At 41.6% G+C, this 22,138-nt stretch overlaps 1 protein-coding gene across 2 annotated transcripts in view; it reads left to right on the top strand.

Annotated features, from left to right (window-relative positions):
- LOC147033003 (hemagglutinin/amebocyte aggregation factor-like) overlaps positions 1-22,138 on the top strand; it is a 104,263-nt gene that overhangs the window by 23,272 nt on the left and 58,853 nt on the right. For both annotated transcript variants that reach the window (XM_085871107.1, XM_085871108.1), the window contains exon 2: positions 6,386-6,461. In XM_085871107.1, coding sequence (XP_085727233.1) covers positions 6,386-6,461 — 76 coding nt within the window. The remainder of the gene's footprint in view (positions 1-6,385; positions 6,462-22,138) is intronic.

Here is a 22,138-nt window from a genome sequence, read left to right as displayed (position 1 = left end):
GAAACGGGTCTCACAGATCACATGCTGGTGGTTGTGGTAACATCTCCGGCCAATTGCCATTGTCCTCGAGGTGCAGTATTGTTTGTACACCAGAATTAATGACACACTGCACAAAAGCAGATTGTAAGATGTTGGGGAAGAGTGCATTGTAGAAAATGGGCAAGTGACGAAAATTGATGACATTGTATTGTGCCATGTTTCAGTGTAGAGAAGAGGCTCCCAGGCTTCTCATAAATCTTGGTAGAAAAAAGGCAGCAGTGAGGCATCTAAATTCTGCAGCTCCATAAAAAAAGTATTTTGTTGAAATTAAGCATTCAGGTTTTCTTCAGCAGATATATGGCAGTTGGACACCATGGCAGTGCTGGGTGAAATTTAAATCAATGGATAAAAGCAATCCAGAGAACTATTTTATGTCTGACATTGTCAACAAACCCATGGGCACCAGCTGCCAGCGGGAGGTAAAGGACTTCAGGTTTGACTGAGTGCGTTCCACTTCAGAAGAAATCAAGAAGGTGCTTCTGGATTGTTGTCAGTAATACCTCAGGAGGGTACTGAGTGACCATTGTATGCCACAATGAGGCCAAACCATCAAAACCAGATACTTTGTGATCATAAAGACTGTTAAGAGCTGCTTTTACTTCTTCAAGAGGGAGAACTTGATATAAAGAGCACTGCTGCAATTCATCTAAATGAGGCAGCTTTTGAGTAAAATCATGAATTGGCAGAAAACAACACTTTAAAAAATCACTTATAAAACTCTTCAATGATAAGATCTGTTGATAGGACAAAGGTTAAGGTGGCAGGCTTAAGATCTTAGGGTCTTGCTTTTGAGCTCCTGCTGTTCCCTTCAATAACATTGGGTGGGTTTACTTAGCCTGTAATCCTTCCGAGATCAACAAAATGAGCAGTAGCTTCCTGGAAACGGGGCACTGCTTCAACGGTACAGCCACGCTCACAGCAGTGATGCAGCTAGGAGCCACAGGCTGCATATGAAAAAATAGGATCACTGGACCTGTAACTTTTCTGGGCCCTGGTCTAATGTTTTAACCCAAATTTGGTAGAATTATAACTGGTGGGTCTGGTGAGGAAGATTTTTTTGAAGGAATTTACATGATTTTCCAAAAATTTTACTAAATCCGCCATTTTGACACACTTCCAGTCACATGATCGGAATGACCTGCAATTTAACAACCCTACCCTGCCCTAATGTTGTTACTCAAATTTGGTATCATTTGGACTGGTGGATCAAGAGAAGAAGATTAAGAAAGTATTTGCAGGACCGCCATTTTGACACATTTCAGGTCACGTGATTGGCATGGCCTCCGCAATTTAACATCAGGACCCTGTCCTAAAGTTGTAACCCAAATTTGGTAGTATTCTGACTGGTGGGTCTGGAGAAGAAGATTTTTGAAGGAATTTATGCAATTTTTCCCAAAAAATTGAATGTTGGCCATTTTAACGCACTTCCGGTCACATGATCGGCATGACCTTCACAATTTAACATCCCTACGTTTGCCAAATGTTGTAACCCAAATTTGGTAGCATTCTGACTGGTGGCTCTGGAGAATATTTTTGAAGAAATTTACTAAGTTGGCCATTTTGACCTACTTAAAGTCATGTGACCAGAACATTGCTGCAAAATTTCAGGCGGATCAGCCCAGCAGTTTGGCCGGGGAAGTCGAAAAAGGAGATGGACTGACGGATGGAGCACGATAACAATACCTTATTTGGAATGTAAATTCCAGATAAGTTAATAATAATAATGATAAGACCATCTGCAGAGTGTAAGGTTAGCAATGATCAACTAGAGCAGAGCTGATGGCACACAATCACAAATCTCTACACTTCCCACCTAAAGCAAAGTTGAAAGATGGCAAAAGGTTCCACCAGGACTGACTGACCCAATATCAAATTTAAATTTAAAATTATTTTTGTGATTTGACCTCTGTGACCTTAAATCTACAACCCTTGGGGGCATGAACCCAGGATCAAATTAAATTAAATAGGACCATGTGTTCTGAAGCTCACCTGGATCAGGAGCAACAGTCACTCAAACCCCCCGCAGCCCCCCTTAGGCTCTGATTTTCTTTTTTTATGCCATGAACAAACTTTGGCACAACATGGGTGATTAAGGTTGTCGTCAATTTTCATCAAAATCATGAGTGTAGTTTCGGAGGAGAGAGCAAATACCTATTTTGGGGAGTCAAAATCCCCCGGAGGCACCCTCGATGAGCGCAGATTCTGATGCAGTCAATACACTTTGGTTCATCATGGATGATGAAGGTCGTGGTCGTTTCATCAAAATTGTGTGTATAGTTTCGGAGATGACAGCAAATACCGCTGTGTTTGGGGGGGGGGGTCAAAAATGAGCGCTGATTTTGATGAGCACTAAACCATTAATGAGCGCAGATTTTGCTGCGGTCAATACACCTTCGTTAGGCATCAGATATGAAGCTTGTGTCCAAGTTTTATCAAAATTATGTGTTTGGTTCAAGCAATAATGACAGAAGTGTTTACGGACTGACTGACTGACCCACTGACTGACTCACTCACCAACCGACACTGCTCGATCGCATAAGATCACCTGATTAAAGTCCAGGTGAGCTTTAAAAAAAAAGTCACATATTTAATGCATCCAAGTACTTCATGGGCAGTAAAAAATCGTTGCAAAAAATCCAGTGTTTCACAGGCAGGGTGATTCATCAATGTGTGTGCTGTCCCTCGGATAGTCATTAAATGGGAATCCCATCCCCATTGAGCTAAAGATAAAAGTCTTATACACTGAGTAATGACTTTTAAAGGAACGACTTGTAGTGGGGCAACTTAGCTAAATATAGCATAACAATTGTGCATTTTGTGAGGAAAGCACCAAATTTGGCACACTAGTAGCCTAACATATTATGAACAGATTTGGATATTGGGCCATCTCAAACTTTTGATGGCAGTGGAAAATGGCTGCCACAGCCATCAGCGGCTGAATTTGAGATGGCCCAATATCCAAATCTGTTCATAATATGTTAGGCTACTAGTGTGCCAAATTTGGTGCTGTCCTCAGAAGATGCACAATTGTTATGCTAAGTTGCCCCACTATTGGAACTACAGAAGATGCCCTGTCTGCAGATGGCTTTGGAGGCCAGCATGGTTAGCTGAGGTGAGGTCATGGCTGATGGTGAAGCACATTTCAAACGAATGCTCCTCTTCCAGTGGTTGACCATTGAAATACATAGTTGGGTTTGTGTGATCCTTCAGTGACAACAGGATGAGACTGCACGATTTTCCATGACTGAAGGATTTGTTTCATTTTATCAGACCAGCATCTAATCAGTTCCAGATCAACAGATAATGATACAACTGCTGTCTGCCTGTCATTGTGATGAGGTACTGGAGGAGACGGTTTAGAGTCATCTGAAAAATAAAGATGGAGAGGGTTAACTAGAGGATCAGAGAGGCTGTTTATGATGGTGATGAACAAGGCTGGGAAACCCACTGTTTTGGTTGCACTTTCACTTCCACTAGTAGAGAAGAGGAGAGAGTTCCATAGATAGTAATGCAATGACTGCAAGAGTAGAGTCAGTCAGAAATCCAGGAATGAAGGCAGACTTGTATGCCTCAGGCAGAGAACTTGGCAAGTAAAGCAGGATGCTGGACTATGTTGCATGCCCAATATCCAGGGAAATGGGCATGACCTTTTGATTGATATTTAGTGCCTCTGACCATTGTTGTGAAAGGTCAGACCCAGAAGAAACTGATGGTCAGATATCACAATATTCCAAATTCAAACAGCAAAGATGTGACATTGACAACAATGGTTGATTCCATGACTTTGTCGATAATTCCAAAATTTTGTCTGTAATTCCATGACTTTGTCTATAATCCCATGACTGTCTGTAGTTGATAGCATCATTGTTTTTTTTTTACTTTTCTAATGTATGAATGTGGTGTTTGTTGACTTCCGCATAGATGGAAGGCAGCCAAAGGAGAAAGACAGGTTGTAAGTAGCAGACAGACGAGAAACAAGCAGGATTGAGAACATGGGTAGTGATGCCATCTGGGACAATTGCCAAGGTTGGACAGACCTTTTTCCACCCTCTCGGGTGAGAAGGACACAAAGTCCAGTCGACAATTGGCATGATAGGGTAAGGTGGAGATAGAATCTATATATAATGGTGCAAGTGTTTGTGATTACTTATTTATGTATGTATGTATGTATTCCACTCTTCACCCATTGGTTGGACAGCTGACATGACACCACCCACGATTGTAACCTCAAATACTTAACCTAAAGTACCAGGAAGACCTAAAAGATCACCCCCCCCCCCCACCATCTGAACACCCAAAAGACCCCAAGGACCTAAAAGACCCGAATGACCCTGAGGATCCAAAAGACCCTGAGGACCTAAACAACCCTGGGGACTCAAATGACCCCAATGATTGAAAAGACACCAAGGACCCAGTAGTCCCCTAGGACTCTGAAGACCACAAGGACCGAAGCAACCTCGAGGACCCAAAAGACTCTGAAGACCGTGAAAGACCCAAAAGACTCAAGATACAAAAGACCCCAGGGATCAAAAAGACCCGAATGACCCGGAGGAACCAAAACACCCAAAGACCACAAGGACCCCAAAGACCTAGAAGACCTAAAAGACCCAAAGGACTCAGAGGAACCAAAAGACCCAGAAGACCCAAAATACCCAACACCCAAAAGACTCAACAAGACTATCTGGAATCCATGGAAATTCTGCACAATGTAAAATGTGACTTTAGGTCCCAAACTCAAAAAACACCCATGTATGTATGTATATTTGTACTCTGACATTCATCGGTACCGTGAATGAATGTATGTATGTATGTATGTACCCCCCTCCCCACTTCCACACAAACACAATCCCAACCTCAATCCCCTTCCCAACTCTGTCCTCTATCTGCTCCCCCCCCCCAATACCAATACACCCAAACTCTGTACTCCCCTCCCTCTTTCTTCAAATCCTCAAATCCTCCCAACCCAAAGTCCTCAACTCAACACTCTCAAAAGCCTCAAACCCCTCGATACCAACTCTGTCCCCTCTCTGCCTTCCCTATACTACCACAAGCTAACTCTGTCATCCCCTCCCCCTTTCTTCTTCAAGTCGTCAATTGAGCCAAACCCCAAGCACTCAACTCCCTTCCCAAACCCAAGTCCTTAACCCCCTCCCCCTTCCTTCCCAATGTCTCCATCTCCTTCTTCCAACTCCATGCGCCGCCACCCCTAATTCTTTGTCCTCCTCTCCCCATTAATTCCGATTCTTAACAACGTTACACGAAGATACACAGGGAACTTTGGCACATGAGAAGGCCATTCGGCCCATCATGCCTGTGTTGTTCCTGTCTCCGTTTGTGAAGGACAATATTAAAAGGAAATAAATATGGAACGTTAACTTCACAATTACTTCCCCCTTTCTTCCCTTGTCCTCATGATAATTCACTGACTGGTGTTTGTTTGTTGTGCTACTCCTCCTCGAGTTCTGGGCTGATTACATCCAGACTTGCTTCATAGGATCTGCATGACCCCAATGAATGTGTATAGGGGTGTTTTATCTTTGCTGGTGGCCTTTGGAGGGTGGGGGAGGGGTGGGGGATGTAAATTTTCTATGTAAATGTAAGTCATGTAGTGCCACCTCCAGGTCGGGGAGAGTATTACAAGTCTCTACCATTTAAAGTACAGTATTCCTGTTCCCACATTTTCCAGCATGGTGAGGTGTTTTGAATTATAAGCAGTCGGTACATTTTTGCTTCCTGCATGTAACCCGCGGTTTTTTTTTTAAATATATTTTTTGCTTATACAGAGATGTCTGTTGCCTATACACCGCCCAAATAAAGGTATGTGTCAGAAGAACGTGTTGCATGCTTGGAACAAGATCACCCACAGGGCCTACTCTGCTTGTAGGCTGAATTGTGTACACGCCATTTGGAAGCAAACACAAAGTTAAGAAATTCTGCGTTATCATGGGCAAAGTCTTCAGTATTCCATTTGAGATGAGGGAGAGCATTGAGAGGGAGCATCCACCAGAGTCAGACTTGACAAGGTGCTCTCGTCACTTTCATGAAGGAGACTGGATGGATAATTCAGCCTTGAGAGTTTCAAGATGTTTTCAGGCTTGCTTCGATCAGAATGGACATAAACTTCCTGTGAGCTTTACAGAATGACCGAAAGTTACCCTCAAATGAGTTTGCTTTCAATGTTGAAATAGCCAACTGCTTGATCACAACTGCCTCTTTATATTTGAGATCATGTCTTATTATAGCAACAAGAAGATGATTTTGAATGGTTTTATATAATGAGGTTTTGTCACGTAATTTTGATAACCCCTTACATTTTGTTTGTGATCACTCTTTTCTCACTATTTAGAAGCACGTTCCAATGACCTGAAAAAACCCATGTATGTGCTCTGTCCCTACACCCAGACTATTTCATCCATTCACAGGTATTTATTTATGTACTTCTTATACATCACTAATAATTGTTTGTTTAATTAATTACTAGCAAAGGTACCTGGCACTCCAGGGTAATGCTGCGTACCTCCTCCCACCCTTTCCCCTAACCTCATACCACCCCATTCTCCTGCCTTCTCCCACCCCACCCCCCAAACCTCTGGACTCCCACCCACCCCTCCCTCCTCCACCCCTTTCCCTGCCTCCTCCCACCCCACCCCTATATCTGCAGACTCCCACCCCAGTGGTGGAGGAATGTTGATTCTGGAGATTCTCCCCCAGTGTAAAATGAATGGGAGGAAGACTTTCTCTTTCCCTCCTCAGAATTAAATCCTTCCACCCACAGCCCCTCCCCCTCCCTCCAAGCTCATTTTTATTGTCTTCTCATCACACCAATGTCTTTCTCATATTCTTCCCATAAATTAATTGCAATCATATATTTGATATCTTCAGGTGGAATTTTTTTTTAAATGACGAGTATAAATCCCTATGAAATCCTTCCACCCACAGCCCCAAGCACTGACATCATATTCTTTTTCAATCATTGGCATACTGATATCCTTGGTCTTTAAAATCGTATAGAGAACCAATGAATATCTATCTGTTAATGTTCTATTTTAAGAAATAGCTTGATTTTCTTATGACACTCATTGCCATCAAGAATGGTGATAAATTGTTTGTTGGAACTTTGTTCTTGGTTTAAATATCGCTGTTGAGTAGAGCTGAAATGATAAATCTTCCTTTAACATTCTGAGCATCTCCCAACCCACATATCAATTTGAAATTGATGTAAATTACTTTTCCATTGATTTCTTGACATCATTAAATCTTTTAAACCCCTCACTGGATGCTTTATTTACGCTTGCCTTGGTTCTCCCTTCGTTAAGACCCTTTTTATATTTAGCACATTCCTTGTTTTCCATTTAAATACCAAGGCTGTGATTTTCTCCACACTTTGGTTTGGTTATTGCTTGGTTCTATCATTTATATATCAGTAAAAAAAGATGTCGCGAGAACGTTAAAATCCCCCAAACCCAATTAAAAAAAATTAATTCTTATGTATATCTTATCTATATATTTAAATGTCTGTCTGTCTGTCTCTCTCTCCATCACCGTCTCCGTCTCTCTGTCTCTGTCTCTCCCTGTCTCTCTCTTGTCTCTGTCTCTCCCTGTCTCTGTCTCTCCCTGTCTTTGTCTCTCCCTGTCTCTCTCTTGTCTCTGTCTCTCTCTTGTCTCTGTCTCTCCCTGTCTCCGTCTCTCCCTGTCTGTCTCTTGTCTCTGTCTCTCTCTGTCTCTCTCTGTCTCTGTCTCTCCCTGTCTCTCTCTTGTCTCTGTCTCTCCCTGTCTCTGTCTCTCCCTGTCTCTCTCTTGTCTCTGTCTCTCTCTATCTCTGTCTCTCCCTGTCTCTGTCTCTCTCTTGTCTCTGTCTCTCTCTATCTCTGTCTCTCCCTGTCTCTGTCTCTCCCTGTCTCTCTCTTGTCTCTGTCTCTCTCTGTCTCTGTCTCTCCCTGTCTGTCTCTTTTCTCTGTCTCTCCCTGTCTCTGTCTCTCCCTGTCTCTCTCTTGTCTCTCTCTCTCTCTGTCTCTGTCTCTCTCTGTCTCTGTCTCTCTCTGTCTCTCTCTCTCTCTCTCTGTCTCTCTCTCTCTCTCTGTCTCTCTCTCTCCCTCTCTCTCTCTCTCTCTCTCTCTCTCTGTCTCTGTCTCTGTCTCTGTCTCTGTCTCTGTCTCTGTCTCTGTCTCTGTCTCTGTCTCTGTCTCTGTCTCTGTCCCTGTGTCTCTCTCTGTCTCTCTGTCTCTGTTTCTCTCTTGTCTCTCTCTTCTCTCTCTTCTCTCTGTTCTCTCTCTTCTCTCTCTTCTCTCCTGCCTCTCTCTCTCTCTCTCTCTCTCTCTCTCTCTCTCTCTCTCTCTCTCTCTCTCTCTCTCTCTCTCTCTCTCTCTCTCTCTCTCTCTGTCTCTGTCTCTGTCTCTGTCTCTGTCTCTCTGTCTCTCTCTGTGTGTGTGTCTCGTAACAAACTCTAAACTCAGAGTACAAATATAAATTTGTGTGGGGGGTAACATGGGCTGTGGTCGCATGCAGGGATGGGAGGGAGGCATAAATTATCTATATCAATGTTTACTATGTAATTGGCAGTGTTGATGGCAGGTGGCAGTGATCAACCTGGTGTTGATGGCAGAGGGTATTGCAATTTCCTTTTTTATATGCGTTACACTGAGGTTAAAGCACTCTTTGCATGGATAAATTTGTTCCCCTTCCTTTGTCTCCCCCCTCCAAAAAACATATATATATATATATATATATATATATATATATATATATATATATATATATGTATATATATATATATATATATATATATATATATATATATACAAACAATAAATAAACAGAGGGGCTTATCAAAGCCTGTCATTGTGTGTTACATTTGTTGCGGGAAGGGACACAAGGATGAATGGGGGGCAAAGGAGGGGGGGGGTCGGGGAGCGGGATGTAAGGAAGGGGACAGGGAGCAGGCGGTGGGGAGTATGGTTTAAAGCACTAGATGCATGGGTAAATTTGTCTTCCTTTCCTTCTCCTTCTTGCCTAAAAATTTTGGCAAACAGGATGACTAATTGGTACATCAGCTCTGCTAGTTTTAAATAACTTTAAAGTGTAAGTGGACATAACTTATTTAAAGTGTTCCTGTGCATAATAACTTCTAAAAGAAGAAGTAAACAAATATCTATCGGGATTTTCCCCGGCCTCCTGACTAATTAATTACGTACGCAGGCATTTCACAACCAAGCCGATTTTCGTCGCCTCCAATGTTTATGGTATGTGGGATTTGAACCAGGGTTCACTACATCATGATACATTATATGCCAGATTTCAAATGGGAGCACGAACAAGCCAACCCAACCATGAGGAAAAACACATCAAACAACTTCATCATCCAATTTAACTCGATAACAATCCTATTTTACATATTCATTTAAGAAGTTTGTAGGTTTGTGGAAGAGCACAACGACAGAGGAGAATTGATCAACAGCCAGAAGGTGGCAAGGTAAAACAATGGGAAGACAGGAAATGAATTCACTTCAGCACAAGGAGAAGAAATGTAAGAAAATGATGATAACAGGGTTTCTGCAAGTACGTTAAATCTCAACAGTAGAAACAGGAGAGACTATGAGGTGGCAATACACAACAGAATTCAAATTCTGGATGGAAGAGCTTGAGACAATGGACTCAAGAAGACAATTCTACTGGTGAGAAAAGAAGGATCTGGAATAATTGAGGTTAACATTTACTTTAGACTTGGAGAGGGTAATACGAAAAGTGTTTTTTGTGATCCATGTGACGTGGAAGGGCAGAAAAACAGGAGAATCAACATCAGAATAGTGTTCGTAAAACCTGTAAGGCCACAAACCTGCCATTGACGAGCAGGGCAGGTAGCCATGGATTTTGACTTTGTATGCAGTAATATGATACTGCTGCCCCCGGGAGCCATGGATTCTTTAGGCATTCCCCCTTACACAAGGATATTTTTGTCTGTCATGACACATATATTCTAAGTTACAAGTAAACAAGTAAAATACAATATTCCCTCCAATAATTTTACGAAACGATTAAAATATATTTAATAGAGATTTTAAAATTTAAGAGTTCAGCACAAATTAAATACCATTTTCAAGAAACCATTCAATCAATATCAAAGGTGAGCTCAATTTGCTCAATTAGCAAAACTAGTTCTATTGGAAGGTATGCCGTTGCCACACAATTGACTTAACAGTCATTACCTAGGTCAACATTGTATTGGACTGAATCAACATCCCACATTGAACCTGAAGCTCTGTGCCTGTTGGTTTCTCAATCCAGGGCACACGTGTTCTGTTTGTAATCTACTTCCAGTGAGACTCCCAAAATCCAGGTTTACTGTTCACCTCCACCGATTTGTTCCTTTCTTATCCTGCCAGTGAAATCAACTTCCTCAGTTTGTTCAATCTCATTCTTTGCTCCAGGCTTCAACATGGTTGTTCACCTGCTCCTACAGTCATCCTTCATCAATACTCATGAGCGTTTCTACCCTCATTAACACTCCACATGCTCACCTTTTATTTTCCAGGTTATTGTGTTTTCCCTCTTCTCTCTCCACTCATATCTTCATTTATTTGTACCAATCTTTCATCCCCAGTTTTCCCTTTCTATTCTTTTGGCCACTTATTTGTTGTGTTTAAGCTGTATCCAGCTTTTTTCACCCCAGCGTCTTCCTCCCCTCCTCTGAAAGTCTCTCATTCTTCTTGTCCATTAATTTTGGAGTGTCTCTTTGTTAGGTCTCTCTTCCCTGCAGGCTGTTGGTGTGTTTTCCAGCATTCTCCTGTTATAGCTGTTCTGTTTTGTTCTCAATCTTCCACAAGCCTCGAGATAATACAAACAAAATTGCTCACGGTATAGTATAACCTCATCATGTAATGCAATAAAACCTGTTATTGACATCCCGTAAGGCTTTTTAGTGCCTTAACTGCATTTGCTTAGTCAAATGTGCTTGAATGAAATTGTTATCATCACGTTGCAGGTGATATATTGTAGCTCCGATTGGAGAGTAAGCTACCGGGAATAGACTCTGCACACACCAAACTGACAAGAAGAGCAAACTTATTAATATAAAAATAGGTCTGATATGTAGAGGGGGAGGGGGAGGGCAGATAGCAGAGACAGTGGGTAGAGCAACACCAGAAGTGAAACAGTTGAAGATTGCATGACCCCAGTTTTCCTATCAACTTGTCTGCAGTATGGTATCAGCAGACTTTGTACCCCTGTTATCTTGATTTAAGATGTCACTATTAAGACTAATGCCCAAGGTTTTATTCTCCATTACCTCAAGGAATTTCTTGAAACTCAGGACATCTTTCCACGGCTGAGTTGGGACGTAAACAGTGTTTTAAAAAAAAACAAAAAACATTGACAGTGATGCCATCAATTGGGCCTGTCACATCGATACAAGGCGGTGGTGTAGTGCCAAATATTAAGGTGACAGTGCCATGAAAAAATGTCGGCCATGGCATCATTACCAGATCTAATCTATTCTACCATCATATCAAGTTTTAAAAAGGACAATCACCACATTGGAATTTCAAAAATGAGTGAGGAATGAAATATGCACATTTTCCCAAGTAAAATGCCAAGTAAAAAAAGCATAAAAAAAACTTTTCGTCAACTTTCAGTTTGAAATCACACACACTTAACCTCACAACTAAGAATCCTCCTTTTAAGAAAAACTCAGATCAATTTAGTCTCTAACCACCGTTTTTCAACAAAACTATCTTATGTAATATTGAATATATTTTTTTTTCTTGAAAACAATGACTTCAAGAGAAGAATTAAAATTGTTGGGTTATAACACATCAGTTTCCTTTTGAAACCTTTTACCTAAACTTAAAAAAATATACACTCACATCACATCAAAATACAAGATGTCCCTCGCAAATGCCAACGGAGGTGTTTCTGGAGAGCGAACTATTTATTCAATGGGAAACAGGTTGGGTATGTCTCAAAATTATTACCTTATTTTCACACAAATAACCCACCACATGGTATACCCCACACGTTAGGGGGAAAAAGTGCTCCATGGAAATTTCAGGCACGTATATCCCACACATGGGTATTCCCCACAAACCAGCTTTCCTCCAAATGACTGGGAGATACACAATCTCCATATTAGCAGCAGCCAACACGGCTTTGTTGTCAAGGGCCAACAAACGGTTCTTTTCAAAATAAAACTGCAGTAAATAACCAATTGATATTCAAATGAATATCTTGAGAAAGGGTTGTTGACATAATTAAAGATTACTGTGCTGATGTGTGAAAAACATGTGTGGTTTCTGGTAAAGATGTGACCAGAAACCACACTGCTCATCCTTTACAAATGTACTTGCAGAGTAGGGCCGACCTGCCCTATGGACAATCTCATTCCAAGCATGCAACACGTTCTTCTGACACATACATACCTTTATCTGGGTGGTGTGTAGGCGACAACTGAAAGCTCTGTATTGGCAGAAATTGCCATCAAGAATGGTGATAAATTGTTTGTTGGAACTTTGTTCTTGGTTTAAATATCGCTGTTGAGTAGAGATGAAATGATAAATCTTCCTTTAACATTCTGAGCATCTCCCAACCCACATATCAATTTGAAATTGATGTAAATTACTTTTCCATTGATTTCTTGACATCATTAAATCTTTTAAACCCCTCACTGGATGCTTTATTTACGCTTGCCTTGGTTCTCCCTTCGTTAAGACCCTTTTTGTAATTAGCACATTCGTTGTTTTCCATTGAAATACCAAGGCTGTGATTTTCTCCACTCTTTGGTTTGGTTATTGCTTGGTTCTATCATTTATATATCACTAAAAAAAGTTGTCGCGAGAACGTTAAAATCCCCCAAACCCAATTAAAAAAAATTAATTCTTATGTATATCTTATCTATATATTTAAATGTCTGTCTGTCTGTCTGTCTCTCTCTCCATCTCCGTCTCCGTCTCTCTGTCTCTGTCTCTCCCTGTCTCTCTCTTGTCTCTGTCTCTCCCTGTCTCCCTCACTCTCTGTCTCTGTCCCTGTCTGTCTCTTTCTCTCTCTCTCTCTCTCTCTCTCTCTCTCTCTCTCTCTCTCTCTCTCTCTCTCTCTCTCTCTCTCTCTCTCTCTCTCTCTCTCTCTCTCTCTCTCTCTCTCTCTCTCTCTCTCTCTCTCTCTCTCTCTCTCTCTCTCTCTCTCTCACACTCACTCACTCTCGCTCCCTGTCTCTCTCTCTTCTTCCCTGTCTCTCTCTGTGTCTCGTTACAAACTCTAAACTCAGAGTACAAATATAAATTTGTGTGGGGGGTAACATGGGCTGTGGTCGCATGCAGGGATGGGAGGGAGGCATAAATTATCTATATCAATGTTTACTATGTAATTGGCAGTGTTGATGGCAGGTGGCAGTGATCAACCTGGTGTTGATGGCAGAGGGTATTGCAATTTCCTTTTTTATATGCGTTACACTGAGGTTAAAGCACTCTTTGCATGGATAAATTTGTTCCCCTTCCTTTGTCTCCCCCCCTCCAAAAAACATATATATATATATATATATATATATATATATATATATATATATATATATATATATATATATATATATATATATATATATATATATATATATATATATATATATATATATATATACAAACAATAAATAAACAGAGGGGCTTATCAAAGCCTGTCATTGTGTGTTACATTTGTTGCGGGAAGGGACACAAGGATGAATGGGGGGCAAAGGAGGGGGGGTCGGGGAGCGGGATGTAAGGAAGGGGACAGGGAGCAGGCGGTGGGGAGTATGGTTTAAAGCACTAGATGCATGGGTAAATTTGTCTTCCTTTCCTTCTCCTTCTTGCCTAAAAATTTTGGCAAACAGGATGACTAATTGGTACATCAGCTCTGCTAGTTTTAAATAACTTTAAAGTGTAAGTGGACATAACTTATTTAAAGTGTTCCTGTACATAATAACTTCTAAAAGAAGAAGTAAACAAATATCTATCGGGATTTTCCCCGGCCTCCTGACTAATTAATTACGTACGCAGGCATTTCACAACCAAGCCGATTTTCGTCGCCTCCAATGTTTATGGTATGTGGGATTTGAACCAGGGTTCACTACATCATGATACATTATATGCCAGATTTCAAATGGGAGCACGAACAAGCCAACCCAACCATGAGGAAAAAAACATCAAAAAACTTCATCATCCAATTTAACTCGATAACAATCCTATTTTACATATTCATTTTAGAAGTTTGTAGGTTTATGGAAGAGCACAACGACAGAGGAGAATTGATCAACAGCCAGAAGGTGGCAAGGTAAAACAATGGGAAGACAGGAAATGAATTCACTTCAGCACAAGGAGAAGAAATGTAAGAAAATGATGAGAACAGGGTTTCTGCAAGTACGTTAAATCTCAACAGTAGAAACAGGAGAGACTATGAGGTGGCAGTCCACAACAGAATTCAAATTCTGGATTGAAGAGCTTGAGACAATGGACTCAAGAAGACAATTCTACTGGTGAGAAAAGAAGAATCTGGAATAATTGAAGTTAACATTTACTTTAGACTTGGTGAGGGGAATAGGAAAAGGGTTTTTTGTGATCCATGTGACGTGGAAGGGCAGAAAAACAGGAGAATCAACATCAGAATAGGGTTCGTAAAACCTGTAAGGCCACAAACCTGCCATTGACGAGCATGGCAGGTAGCCATGGATTTTGACTTTGTATGCAGTAATATGATACTGCTGCCCCCGGGAGCCATGGATTCTTTAGGCATTCCCCCTTACACAAGGATATTTTTGTCTGTCATGATGCATATATTCTAAGTTACAAGTAAACAAGTAAAATACAATATTCCCTCCAATAATTTTACGATACGATTAAAATATATTTAATAGAGATTTAAAAATTTAAGAGTTCAGCACAAATTAAATACCATTTTCAAGAAACCATTCAATCAATATCAAAGGTGAGCTCAATTTGCTCAATTAGCAAAACTAGTTCTATTGGAAGGTATGACGTTGCCACACAATTGACTAACAGTCATTACCTAGGTCAACATTGTATTGGACTGAATCAACATCCCACATTGAACCTGAAGCTCTGTGCCTGTTGGTTTCTCAATCCAGGGCACACGTGTTCTGTTTGTAATCTACTTCCAGTGAGACTCCCAAAATCCAGGTTTACTGTTCACCTCCACCGATTTGTTCCTTTCTTATCCTGCCAGTGAAATCAACTTCCTCAGTTTGTTCAATCTCATTCTTTGCTCCAGGCTTCAACATGGTTGTTCACCTGCTCCTACAGTCATCCTTCATCAATACTCATCAGCTTTTCTACCCTCATTAACACTCCACATGCTCACCTTTTATTTTCCAGGTTATTGTGTTTTCCCTCTTCTCTCTCCACTCATATCTTCATTTATTTGTACCAATCTTTCATGCCCAGTTTTCCCTTTCTATTCTTTTGGCCACTTATTTGTTGTGTTTAAGCTGTATCCAGCTTTTTTCACCCCAGCGTCTTCCTCCCCTCCTCTGAAAGTCTCTCATTCTTCTTGTCCATTAATTTTGGAGTCTCTTTGTTGGGTCTCTCTTCCCTGCAGGCTGTTGGTGTGTTTTCCAGCATTCTCCTGTTATAGCTGTTCTGTTTTGTTCTCACTCTTCCACAAGCCTCGAGATAATACAAACAAAATTGCTCACGGTATAGTATAACCTCATCATGTAATGCAATAAAACCTGTTATTGACATCCCGTAAGGCTTTTTAGTGCCTTAACTGCATTTGCTTAGTCAAATGTGCTTGAATGAAATTGTTATCATCACGTTGCAGGTGATATATTGTAGCTCCGATTGGAGGGTAAGCTACCGGGAATAGACTCTGCACACACCAAACTGACAAGAAGAGCAAACTTATTAATATAAAAATAGGTCTGATATGTAGAGGGGGAGGGGGAGGGCAGATAGCAGAGACAGTGGGTAGAGCAACACCAGAAGTGAAACAGTTGAAGATTGCATGACCCCAGTTTTCCTATCAACTTGTCTGCAGTATGGTATCAGCAGACTTTGTACCCCTGTTATCTTGATTAAGATGTCACTATTAAGACTAATGCCCAAAGTTTTATTCTCCATTACCTCAAGGAATTTCTTGAAACTCAGGACATTTTCCACGGCTGATTTGGGACGTAAACAGTGTTTTAAAAAAAACAAAAAACATTAACAGTGATGCCATCAATTGGGCCTGTCACATCGATACAAGGCGGTGGTGTAGTGCCAAATATTAAGGTGACAGTGCCATGAAAAAATGTCGGCCATGACATCATTGCCAGATCTAATCTATTCTACCATCATATCAAGTTTTAAAAAGGACAATCACCACATTGGAATTTCAAAAATGAGTGAAGAATGAAATATGCACATTTTCCCAAGTAAAATGCCAAGTAAAAAAAGCATAAAAAAAACTTTTCGTCAACTTTCAGTTTGAAATCACACACACTTAACCTCACAACTAAGAATCCTCCTTTTAAGAAAAACTCAGATCAATTTAGTCTCTAACCACCGTTTTTCAACAAAACTATCTTATGTAATATTGAACATATTTTTTTTTTTCTTGAAAACAATGACTTCAAGAGAAGAATTAAAATTGTTGGGTTATAACACATCAGTTTCCTTTTGAAACCTTTTACCTAAACTTAAAAAATATACACTCACATCACATCAAAATACAAGATGTCCCTCGCAAATGCCAACGGAGGTGTTTCTGGAGAGCGAACTATTTATTCAATGGAAAACAGGTTGGGTATGTCTCAAAATTATTACCTTATTTTCACACAAATAACCCACCACATGGTATACCCCACACGTTAGGGGGAAAAAGTGCTCCATGGAAATTTCAGGCACGTATAACCCACACATGGGTATTCCCCACAAACCAGCTTTCCTCCAAATGACTGGGAGATACACAATCTCCATATTAGCAGCAGCCAACACGGCTTTGTTGTCAAGGGCCAACAAACGGTTCTTTTCAAAATACAACTGCAGTAAATAACCAATTGATATTCAAATGAATATCTTGAGAAAGGGTTGTTGAAATAATTAAAGTTTACTGTGCTGATGTGTGAAAAACATGTGTGGTTTCTGGTAAAGATGTGACCAGAAACCACACTGCTCATCCTTTACAAATGTACTAGCAGAGTAGGGCCGACCTGCCCTATGGACAATCTCATTCCAAGCATGCAACACGTTCTTCTGACACATACCTTTATCTGGGTGGTGTGTAGGCGACAACTGAAAGCTCTGTATTCGGCAGAAATAAAATAAAATAACCCGGGTTACATGCATGAAGCAAAAACATACCTCCTGCTTATAACTCAAAACATGTCATGACACTGGAAAACGTGGGTACAGGAATACTGTACTGTAAATAGTGGAGACTTGTAATACTCGCCCCCATCTGGAGACGGCGCAACACGATACACATTTGCATAGATAATTTGCGTTCTCCCCCTCTCTCTCTCTCTCCTCCCAATACCACCAGCAAAGATAAAAACACCCCCATACATTCATTGGAGTAATGCTGATCCTATGTAACAAGTCTGGATGTAATCAGCCCAGAACTGTTGGAGGAGTAGCGTGACAAACAAACGCACACACGAACACCGGTCTGTGAATTATAGCAAGCATAAATACCCTGCAGGTTGCTGAATTTTACATAATTCCAGAAAATCGTCCACACCTTCACAAGAACCTACCGTCCAGGTTCGGCAAGCAAGAGAAATTAGGCTTGCAGCTTTCAGGTCCCTATCCCTATTGTGCACAATATTTATGATAGATAATATTTTTACATTATCTTGCAGTAATATTGGGGAACATATATATCTGTATATATATATCTGTATATATATCTGTATATATATATATATATATATATATATATATATATATATATATATATATATATATATATATATATATATATATATATATATATATATATATATATATCTTCTTCTTTCGGCAAGCTCCCATTAGGGGTCGCCACAACGGATCATCCGTCTCCATTTTGCTCTATCCTTCACATCTTCCATTGCCACTCCAACCACACGCATGTCTGCCCTCACCGCATCCATGAACCTCTTCTTTGGCCTTCCTCTTCTCCTCCTACCTGGCGGCTCCATCCTCAGCATCCTTCTTCCGATATACTCCGCTTCCCTGCTGTGCACATGTCCAAACCATCTCAATCTCGCCTCTCTCACTTTGTCTCCAAACCGTCCTACCTGCGCAGTCCCTCTAATATACTCATTTCTTATCCTGTCCATCCTCGTCACTCCCAACGAGAATCGCAGCATCTTTAACTCTACCACCTCCAGCTCCGCTTCCTGTCTTTTTGTCAGCGACACCGCCTCCAAACCATAAAACATAGCTGGTCTCACTACCGTCTTATATACTTTCCCCTTCACTCTTGCAGCTACCCTTCTGTCACAAATCACTCCTGCAACTCTTCTCCACCCACTCCATCCTGCCTGCACTCTCTTTTTCACTTCTCTCCCACACTCTCCATTACTTTGGACAGTTGATCCCAAGTATTTAAACCCATTCACCTTCCCCACCTCAACTCCTTGCAACCGCACCATACCACCACCCTCCCTCTCATTTACGCATGTGTACTCCGTCTTACTCCTACTGACTATCATTCCCCTTCTCTCCAGTGCGGATCTCCACCTCTCAAGGCTCACCTCAGCCTGCACCCTACTCTCCCTACAGATCATGATGCCATCCACGAATATCATAGTCCATGGAGACTCCAGTCTGATCTCGTCCTTCAACCTGTCCATCACCATTGCAAACAGGAAAGGGCTCAGAGTCGATCCTTGGTGCAATCCCACTTTTACCTTAAACCGGTCCATCATTCCTTCCGCACACCTCACCGCTGTCAGACTGTCCTCGTACATATCCTGCAACATCCTCACATACTTCTCTACCACTCCCGACTTCCTCAAACAATACCACAACTCCTCTCTTGGCACCCTATCATAAGCTTTCTCTAAATCCACAAACACACAATGTAACTCCTTCTGGCCTTCCCTGTACTTCTCCATCAACATTCTCAAAGCAAACATCACATCAGTGGTGCTCTTTCCTGGCATAAACCCATATTGCTGCTCACAAATCGTCACCTCTCCTCTCAACTGAGCTTCCACCACTCTTTCCCACAACTTCATGGTGTGGCTTTACAATTTTATCCCTCTGTAATTACCACAGCTCTGCACATCACCCTTGTTCTTGAAAATCGGAACCAGTACACTTAATCTCCAGTCCTCTGGCATTCTCTCACTTTCCAAGACTTTATTAAACAATCTGGTTAAAAACCCCACTGCCATCTCTCCTAAACATTTCCATGCCTCCACTGGTATATAGTCTGGGCCAACCGCTTTTCCACTCTTCATCCTCTTCATAGTAGTCCTCACTTCATCCTTACTGATCCACCCCACTTCCTGATTCTCTCTCTCTCTCTCTCTCTCTCTCTCTCTCTCTCTCTCTCCCTCTCTCCCTCTCTCTCTCTCTCTCTCTCTCTCTCTCTCTCTTTCTCTTTCTCTCTCTTTCTCTCTCTTTCTCTTTCTCTCTCTTTCTCTTTCTCTCTCTTTCTCTCTCTTTCTCTCTCTTTCTCTTTCTCTTTCTCTCTCTCTTTCTCTCTCTCTCTTTCTCTCTCTTTCTCTCTCTTTCTCTTTCTCTTTCTCTCTCTTTCTCTCTCTTTCTCTCTTTCTCTCTCTTTCTCTCTCTTTCTCTCTCTTTCTCTCTCTTTCTCTCTCTTTCTCTCTCTTTCTCTCTCTTTCTCTCTCTTTCTCTCTCTTTCTCTCTCTTTCTCTCTCTTTCTCTCTTTCTCTCTTTTTTCTTCATTCATCAGCTCCTCAAAGTACTCCATCCATCTTCTCAACACTCTCCTCGCTTGTCAGCGGTGTGTGTGTGTGTGTGTGTGTGTGTGTGTGTGTGTGTGTGTGTGTGTGTGTATATATATATATATATATATATATATATATATATATATATATATATATATATATATATATATATATAGGGGAGAACAAGTATTTGAAACACTGCCAATTTTGCAGGTTTTCCCACTTACAAAGCACGAAGAGGTCTGTAATTTTTATCATAGGTACACTTCAACTGTGAAAGACGGAATCTAAAACAAAAATCCTGAAAATCACATTGAGTGATTTTTAAATAATTAATTTGCATTTTATTGCATGAAATAAGTATTTGATACATCAGAAAAACAGAACTTAATATTTGGTTCAGAAACCTTTGTTTGCAATTACAGAGATCAGACGTTTCCTATAGTTCTTAACCAGGTTTGCACAGACTGGAGCAGGGATTTTGGCCCACTGCTCCATCCAGATATTCTCCAGATCCTTCAGGTTTCAGAGCTGTCGCTGGGCAACACAGACTTTCAGCTCCCTCCAAATATTTCTATTGGGTTCAGGTCTGGAGACTGGCTAGGCCACTCCAGGTTCTTGAGATGCTTCTTACGGAGCCACTCCTTAGTTGCCCTGGCTGTGTGTTTCGGGTCGTTGTCATGCTGGAAGACCCAGCCACGCCCCATCTTCAATGCTCTTGTTGAGGGAAGGAGGTTGTTGGCCAAGATCTCGCGATACATGGCCCCATCCATCCTCCCCTCAATACGTTGCAGTCGTCCTGTCCCCTTTGCAGAAAAGCATCCCCAAAGAATGATGTTTCCACCTCCATGCTTCACAGTTGGGATGGTGTTGTTGGGGTTGTACTCATCCTTCTTCTTTCTCCAAACATGACGAGTGGAGTTTAAACCAAAAAGCTCCATTTTGGTCTCATCAGACCACATGACCTTCTCCCATTCCTCCTCTGGATCATCCAGATGGTCATTGGAAAACTTCAGACGGGCCTGGACATGCGCTGGCTTGAGCAGAGGGACCTTGCGTGCACTGCAGGATTTTAATCCATGACGGCGTAGTGTGTTACTTATGGTTTTCTTTGATACTGTGGTCCCAGCTCTCTTCAGGTCATTGACAAGGTACTGTCATGTAGTTCAGGGCTGATCCCTCACCTTTCTCATGATCATTGAGGCTCCACGAGGTGAGATCTTGCATGGAGCCCCAGACCGAGGGAGATTGACTGTTATCTTGAACTTCTTCCATTTTCTAATAATTGTGCCAACAGTTGTTGCCTTCTCACCAAGCTGCTTGCCTTTTGTCCTGTAGCCCATCCCAGCCTTGTGCAAGTCCACAATTTTGTCCCTGATGTCCTTAGACAGCTCTCTGGTCTTGCCCATTGTGGAGAGGTTGGAGTCTGATTGATTGAGTGTGGACAGGTGTCTTTTATGCAGATAACGAGTTCAAACAGGTGCAGTTAATACAGGTAATGAGTGGAGAATGGGAGGGCTTCTTAAATACAAAACTAACAGGTCTGTGAGAGCCGGAATTCTTACTGGTTGGTAGGTGATCAAATACTTATTTCATGCGATAAAATGCAAATTAATTATTTAAAAATCATACAATGTGATTTTCAGGATTTTTGTTTTAGATTCCGTCTTTCACAGTTGAAGTGAACCTATGATAAAAAATTATAGACCTCTACGTGCTTTGTAAGTGGGAAAACCTGCAAAATCGGCAGTGTATCAAATACTTGTTCTCCCCACTGTATATACACACCGGGTGTAGTGGCGGGTGGCTGTAATCTGGCTACTCAGAGGCTGGGGTTGGAAGATCGCTTGAGGATGGGAGCTCTGCACTGGGCCGCGCTATGAGATGGTGTAGGGCAGCTCGGAATCATGGCGAAACCCAATCCTTATCCCTGTGTCGTAAGAGGGGACCAGGGTTGCGTCAGGAAGGGCATCCGGTGTAAAAACCTATGCCAAATCATTATGCGGACAACAAAACGAATTTCCATACCGGATCGGTCGAGGCCCGGGTTACCAACGACCGCCACCGGAACCGGTGGTCAGCAGGGTACCAGTGGAAATTGTGCTACTGCTGGGCGAAGGAGGAGAAGGAGACGGGGAAGGCGAGTCCAGAGGCAGTGGGAGAGGGGGAAGGGTAGAAGTGTGGAGGTGAGAGTTGGAACTCTGAATGTTGGGACGATGACTGGCAAAGGGCGAGAGT

Source organism: Eptatretus burgeri, chromosome 2, assembly GCF_056783735.1.
Source record: "Eptatretus burgeri isolate ZD-2024b chromosome 2, Ebu_testis_v1, whole genome shotgun sequence".
Classification (NCBI taxonomy): domain Eukaryota; kingdom Metazoa; phylum Chordata; class Myxini; order Myxiniformes; family Myxinidae; genus Eptatretus; species Eptatretus burgeri.
This window is presented reverse-complemented; position numbering and strand designations above follow the sequence as displayed.